The sequence below is a fragment of the Salmo trutta genome, chromosome 25, assembly GCF_901001165.1.
Source record: "Salmo trutta chromosome 25, fSalTru1.1, whole genome shotgun sequence".
NCBI lineage: Eukaryota > Metazoa > Chordata > Actinopteri > Salmoniformes > Salmonidae > Salmo > Salmo trutta.
Genome location: NC_042981.1, coordinates 42,600,009 through 42,607,201, shown reverse-complemented (window position 1 = coordinate 42,607,201; position 7,193 = coordinate 42,600,009). Strand labels below are relative to the sequence as shown.

Genomic DNA, 7,193 nt, shown 5'->3' with positions numbered 1-7,193 from the left:
AGAGTTCCTCTGTCCAGTGTCTGTGTTCTTTTGCCCATCTTAATCTTTTATTTTTATTGGCCAGTCTGAGATATGGCTTTTTCATGGCAACTTTGCCTAGAAGGCCAACATCCCGGAGTCGCCTCTTCGCCATTGAGACTGGGGTTTTGCGGGTACTATTTAATGAAGCTGCCAGTTGAGGACTTGTGAGGCGTCTGTTTCTCAAACTAGACACTCTAATGTACTTTTCCTCTTGCTCAGTTGTGCACCGGGGCCTCTCACTCCTATTCTGATTAGAGTCAGTTTGCGCTGTTCTGTGAAGGGAGTAGTACACAGCGTTGTACGAGATCTTCAGTTTCTTGGCAATTTCTCTCATGGAATAGCCTTCATTTCTCAGAACAAGAATAGACTAACGAGTTTCAGAAGAAAGTGCTTTGTTTCTGGCCATTTTGAGCCTGTAATCGAACCCACAAATGCTGATGCTCCAGATACTCAACTAACCACTTATTGCTTCTTTAAACAGAACAATAGTTTTCAGCTGTGCTAACAATGGTAAAAGGGTTTTCTAATGATCAATTAGCTAATCTAAATGTATCATTTTAAAAGGCTAACACAACGTGCCATTGGAACACAGGAGTGATGGTTGCTGATAATTGGCCTCTGTACGCCTATGTATATATTCCATAAAAAAAATATCTGCCGTTTCCTGCTACAATAGTCATTTACAACATTAACAATGTATTTCTGATCAATTTGATGTTATTTTAATGGACAGAAAATGTGCTTTAAAAAAATTGTGTATAAAAAAAAATTCAAGTGACCCCAAACTTTTGAACGGTAGTGTACATTTAATGTAAAGAATTCCTCTTCATCAAAATAAACTTGGAAATATACAATATGAAATATTTTATCTTACAAAAACAGCAATGTCCTCTGATTGTACAGTATAAGCATTTTGGGTTAAATGCCATTATTTCTGAATAAAAAGTGCAATAAAACAGGAAACAGACTACAGTTTTTCCCCACTCAACATATCACCTTGCATGGAACGCCTTTGTAGTTTCATATCAAAATAAGTTACATTAAGACATTACAATGTAATAACGGTTTCTCTGACCTTGGTATACAGTAGCAGCACTGTGATTAAAACTCTAGTTAGTCTATTTTCAACACTAACACATTGACTGTGGTCTTCTATAGGCCTATAGCCTAGTGTTTCTATGGGCAGTATTCACACAACATGGCAGCAAAGTGGCAAGAATAGCTGGTTCGGCATTAACTAGATAGGCAATAAATCTGGACCCCGGCTGCAATAAACCCTACTTGAACTCTGTCACAGTTGTTATAAGGTGTGGGAGCCACAACATTGTGCATGAGTTCCCACTATGCTCATTTGCATTCTCTTCTACATATTGTCCAATCACTCTGCTGCCTGGCTGGTATAGGTCAGGATTGTGTCCAGTAGGGAGAAAACATTTTGAAACAGGGAATGGGGAGGTAGCTTACTACTTGAACTTGTCCAATAAGAAGCGCTCATTTTCATTATCTGTTACAAAATGTTGTGTTCTACAGCTTTGATCTTTTTGGATAGCCTAAACACCGCTGTAGTTGAAATATGTTATGTAGCATAAAGTCACTTCGATTGAAGACATAACTAAGCCTATAGAAAGTACCCTAGACAAGAAACAATAACTTGAACTAGTTGGTATGTGATAGAACATTTTTAAAATGTGTCCAGTCATCTTTTTTAGAGCGAGACCCATAGAGATATACAGTACTGTGCTGATACAGTATCTATTTCTATGGTGAGACCTTTGTGCCATTCTGCTGCCCCTTGCTCTCAGTCTCACTGATGGAGCTCACTATGCATAGAGTGATGCCCACCATGGTGAGGACCATTCCTCCAACAGCTCCTGCAACAAACAAACACACAGAGACGGCGTGTGAAAAATGAGACAATTCTCAATGCAATGTGTGCTAAGGCTAACCAAACAGCCCAGAGAGCGATGGCAATGTTGTAGAATGTGTGCCATTATGTTTGGAGAGTGGTGACATCATAACCACACAACACTTACTTTTCCCTCCAAACTCCTCCCCGAGCAGCTTCCCAGTGAGCATGGTGAAGAGGAAGGTGAGGGAGTTGGCCACGGGCACAGCCAGAGACAGATCTGTATGAGGGGAGGGGGGGGGGGAGGGTGAGGAAGAAAAATCTGCATCTAGGGGCAACTTCAATCATGTGATTTGGAGATAAGAGAACCCTGAGGAGGATGAGATTGTGAGCAGTCGATGTGTAAAACAGTCATACTGTAGTTCAACATGTCTTAGTTGTAAGATGTAGCTAACCTGTGGTGGCAAGAGTGAAGTAGTACACCAAGGACCCACTCTGATTCAGTAGGAATGGTATCAGGTACTGCAAATGTAAAGGGACACGTTGTTATAGGCTACATCTGCTATAAATAACAGGAAAAGCATGGAAAGTGTATTTGCATCAATTAAGAATTACATACATGGTTACTATGAGCTAATGGTACGATAGGCCTAAATGGAAAAAGTTTTAGTCCCTCTCCAAATACAAGTGTCAATTTACCTTGATGTTTAAAAACAGGAACTTAACCTCTGCCAGGAACTGAAGAAACTTGTTATCCTTTTTCACATGTTCAATCCCCTCTGTGCCTCTCTTCAGAAATGGGTTGGTGCAGCCCCACAGCACAGCTACCAGCAGGAGGCATAGTACCTCCACTAGAAATGAAATGTCTGTCAATCATCTGTCTTGATTAAATTGGATTCAAACTGTTAATTATAAGTTTATGATAAACACAATTTCAGTTGATAATGGTACTCATGTTTGACAAACAACAATGCCTATGTGCACTGCCAACAACCACTCAATTATTATATTTGTCTTGTCACCTAAAACCCTCACACACTTTTACAGATGCACAATTGAAAGCATCCTGTCAGGCTGTATCACCGCCTGGTATGTGAACTGTACCGTCCGCAACTGCAAGGCACCTCCAGAGGGTGGTGCGTTCTGCCCAACGCATTACCAGGGGCAAACTACCCGCCCTCCAGGACACCTACAGCACCTGATGTCACAGGAAGGCCAAAACGATCATCAAGGACATTAACCACCTGAGCCACTGCCTGTTCACCCTGCTATCATCCAGAAGGTGATGTCAGTACAGGTGCATCAAAGCTGGGGACCGAAAGACGGCTTCTAGCTCAAGGGCATCAGATTGTTAAACAGCCATCACTAGCACATTAGAGGCTGCTGCCTATAGGCCGTCTAGAAATCACTGACCACTTTAAGGAATGGAACACTAGTAACTTTAATAAGGTGTACATATCTGGCATTACTCATCTCATATGTACATACTATTCTACGGTATCTTAGTCACTTAATGTTTACATATCTGGCATTACTCATCTCATATGTCTATACTATTCTACAGTATCTCATTCACTTAATAATGTTTACATATCTTGCATTACTCATCTCATATACTGTATTCTATACTTCTATCTTAGTCCATTCCATTCCGCTCTGACATCGCTCTTCCAAATGTATATAGTCTTAATTCATTCCTACTTAGATTTGTGTGTAGTGGGTATATGTTGTGTAATTTGTTAGATATTACTGCACTGTCGAGCTAGATGCACAAGCATTTCGCTACACCCGCAATAACATCTGCTAATCACGTGTATGTGACCAAAAAAATGGATTTGATATTATGGCCAGAAAAGTGAGAGTACAAAAAGATAAAGCTCTCTAGCTTATGACATTTGCTCAAGATGTATTTTACACAACAGGTGTTACACATACATATTTCCCCACGGTCTGTTGAACTGTTCAAAACGTGTGAATTTAACGATCATGTAAATATATTCAAACTCTTTTATACATTGAAAGCTAGCTACAAGTTACTAACTTTTGACTTTCCCTTGGCTAGATAATGCTACCCGGAAGCTGCCCAGCAAAGCCCTCGCTAACGCTAATTCGTTTTCTCTTGTAATCACAGTTATCGGCTTCAACCTTAGTAAATAATCAATCCAGCAAGCTCGGTTGCATTGTGTGACTAATACAATAAATAAGGACTGTTAGAGAGCAACGTGTAAGTATATAGCTACGCCAGTATACCCGATATACTAGCTAGCTACTGTACTTACCCACGGACACCATTGTTAAACACGAGTACTGAGTCGCATTCAAGTCACCTACGGTAAACAGTTCTACAACGTTGGCTGGACACTCCGTCAACGTAGTAATTATATCTGATAGTTTTATTTCAGAAGCGAAATAAAAGCATAAAATGTAAATACACTGCTCCAAAAAATAAAGGGAACACTAAAATAACACATCCTAGATCTGAATGAATTAAATAATTTTATTAAATACTTTTTTCTTTACATAGTTGAATGTGCTGACAACAAAATCACACAAAAATAATCAATGGAAATTCAATTTATCAACCCATGGAGGTCTGGATTTGGAGTCACACTCAAAATTAAAGTGGAAAACCACACTACAGGCTGATCCAACTTTGATGTAATGTCCTTAAAACAAGTCAAAATGAGGCTCAGTAGTGAGTGTGGCCTCCACGTGCCTGTATGACCTCCCTACAACGCCTGGGCATGCTCCTGATGAGGTGGCGGATGGTCTCCTGAGGGATCTCCTCCCAGACCTGGACTAAAGCATCCGCCAACTCCTGGACAGTCTGTGGTGCAACGTGGCGTTTGTGGATGGAGCGAGACATGATGTCCCAGATGTGCTCAATTGGATTCAGGTCTGGGGAACGGGCGGGCCAGTCCATGGCATCAATGCCTTCCTCTTGCAGGAACTGCTGACCCACTCCAGCCACATGAGGTCTAGCATTGTCTTGCATTAGGAGGAACCCAGGGCCAACACACCAGCATATGGTCTCACAAGGGGTCTGAGGATCTCATCTCGGTACCTAATGGCAGTCAAGCTACCTCTGGCGAGCACATGGAGGGCTGTGCGGCCCCCCAAAGAAATGCCACCCCACACCATGACTGACCCACCGCCAAACCGGTCATGCTGGAGGATGTTGCAGGCAGCAGAACGTTCTCCACGGCGTCTCCAGACTCTGTCACGTCTGTCACGTGCTCAGTGTGAACCTGCTTTCATCTGTGAAGAGCACAGGGCGCCAGTGGCGAATTTGCCAATCTTGGTGTTCTCTGGCAAATGCCAAACGTCCTGCACGGTGTTGGGCTGTAAGCACAACCCCCACCTGTGGACGTCGGGCCCTCATACCACCCTCATGGAGTCTGTTTCTGACCGTTTGAGCAGACACATGCACATTTGTGGCCTGCTGGAGGTCATTTTGCAGGGCTCTGGCAGTGCTCCTCCTGCTCCTCCTTGCACAAAGGCGGAGGTAGCGGTCCTGCTGCTGGGTTGTTGCCCTCCTACGGCCTCCTCCACGTCTCCTGATGTACTGGCCTGTCTCCTGGTAGCGCCTCCATGCTCTGGACACTACGCTGACAGACACAGCAAACCTTCTTGCCACAGCTCGCATTGATGTGCCATCCTGGATGAGCTGCACTACCTGAGCCACTTGTGTGGGTTGTAGACTCCGTCTCATGCTACCACTAGAGTGAAAGCACCGCCAGCATTCAAAAGTGACCAAAACATCAGCTAGGAAGCATAGGAACTGAGAAGTGGTCTGTGGTCACCACCTGCAGAACCACTCCTTTATTGGGGGTGTCTTGCTAATTGCCTATAATTTCCACCTGTTGTCTATTCCATTTGCACAACAGCATGTGACATTTATTGTCAATCAGTGTTGCTTCCTAAGTGGACAGTTTGATTTCACAGAAGTGTGATTGACTTGGAGTTACATTGTGTTGTTTAAGTGTTCCCTTTATTTTTTTGAGCAGTGTATATATATATACTTGGTCGAGCATTATGGTCTTAATCAATTTACTGTAAAATCTTAAACTGGAACAGACAGTTTGAACTACTTTGCAGATATAAAACAAACAGACAATCATATCAGTCAAAAATCTCAAATTCACAGTTTATGCTAGAACACCAACTTTATAAGAGGCTTTAAAAATAGGTTCTATTTCACTCAAAATTCCATGACATAGAGTAAGACATTAATGCCCGATTTAATATGTATTTTTATTTGATTTTATTTAACCTTTATTTAACTAGGAAAGTCATGCAAATATAACTCATTCACCAATACATTTCTTGGTATTAGATTGTAAATCACAGCTGGCCTGGTAAGATTTGCTGCCTCCACCCCTTTTTTGCTTCCACTTATTCAGTTCCAGCCGTTACCACGAGCCCATCCTCCCCAATTAAGGTGGAACCAACCTCCTGTGCTCTTCATGGTTGTTTGATCAATAGGACTGTAAAGTTCCCAAATGTAAGAGGACTCCCGTGGTATTTACATATTGGCAAATGCTTTCTAATGATCTAAAGTGCCGCTGTTGCTAGTGCCTGCAAACACACAGTCCAGTTCAAAGTGAATGATGGCTTATTTGCATATAAGTCTACTGTAGCTCTGCTTGACTATGGTGCACAGGCCTGTGTAGAGTCCGGTGCTGAGGTCCATTCCATTCGCTTGAACGTTTGCTACGTTGCAGAACGGTTTGTACAGATTGACACGTTTCCCAAAATCTTTCTTGTATGTTCTTGAACAGCCTTTGACTTATTTTTGCTTATTTTTGTGTGGCAGGTGTGGGCTGAAGCAATGAGTGACATATTTAAAGGGCAGTGACCATGCTGACAGTGTTCCCCAACACCTCCTAGTTTGTCAACTGGTCGTTCAGTACAGCACTGTTTCTGTTCAAGTGAACATTACAGAATGTAAAAAGTCACTGAACGTCAACCTGGACAAGACTGACACGTTTTTTTTTATTAGGTTTTATTTACTGTGGTGTCTATCAATTGTCCAACCCACGACTGTTAAAGAATTTTCACAAATGCTTTACTCCACATCATTCCCAAACATTCCATGAAAGTATGAACATGTGAAAATGACCATATCTAAGATCTCACTTTTTAAAAATGTAAATACATGTCATTCTTCCTGAGGGTGAATAGGAACAGATTTTAATCAGATTTAATGTTGCTAAAACGCTGTTAGTTCCACTTTAAATGACGCCCAAACGCATTGCAACTTGAAACTGATGGAGATCTGTAATGCAGCCTCAAAATTCTGCCAATGGCTACTTTCCACCAGATG

The 7,193-nt window shown here is 42.0% G+C and overlaps 1 protein-coding gene across 1 annotated transcript; it reads right to left on the bottom strand.

Moving 5' to 3' along the window:
* Positions 1–807: 807 nt before the first annotated feature.
* Positions 808–4,240, bottom strand: tmem234 (transmembrane protein 234). Its single transcript, XM_029714057.1, has 5 exons — positions 4,147–4,240; positions 2,567–2,718; positions 2,323–2,389; positions 2,055–2,147; positions 808–1,892 (listed from the first exon to the last, which is right to left on the bottom strand). The coding sequence occupies exons 1-5, from the start codon at positions 4,157–4,159 to the stop codon at positions 1,780–1,782; spliced, it is 438 nt and encodes a 145-aa protein (XP_029569917.1). The 5' UTR covers positions 4,160–4,240; the 3' UTR covers positions 808–1,779.
* Between the last annotated feature and the right edge of the window lie 2,953 nt (positions 4,241–7,193).

What these genes read in the sequence shown, in the direction of transcription:
- tmem234 (XM_029714057.1), bottom strand. An exon ending in CTTCACTCTTGCCACCACAG is followed by an intron (nt 2,148 to 2,322) that starts GTTAGCTACATC and finishes CCCCTCATACAG; the next exon opens with ATCTGTCTCTGGCTGTGCCC. An exon ending in GGAGGAGTTTGGAGGGAAAA is followed by an intron (nt 1,893 to 2,054) that starts GTAAGTGTTGTG and finishes TGTTTGTTGCAG; the next exon opens with GAGCTGTTGGAGGAATGGTC.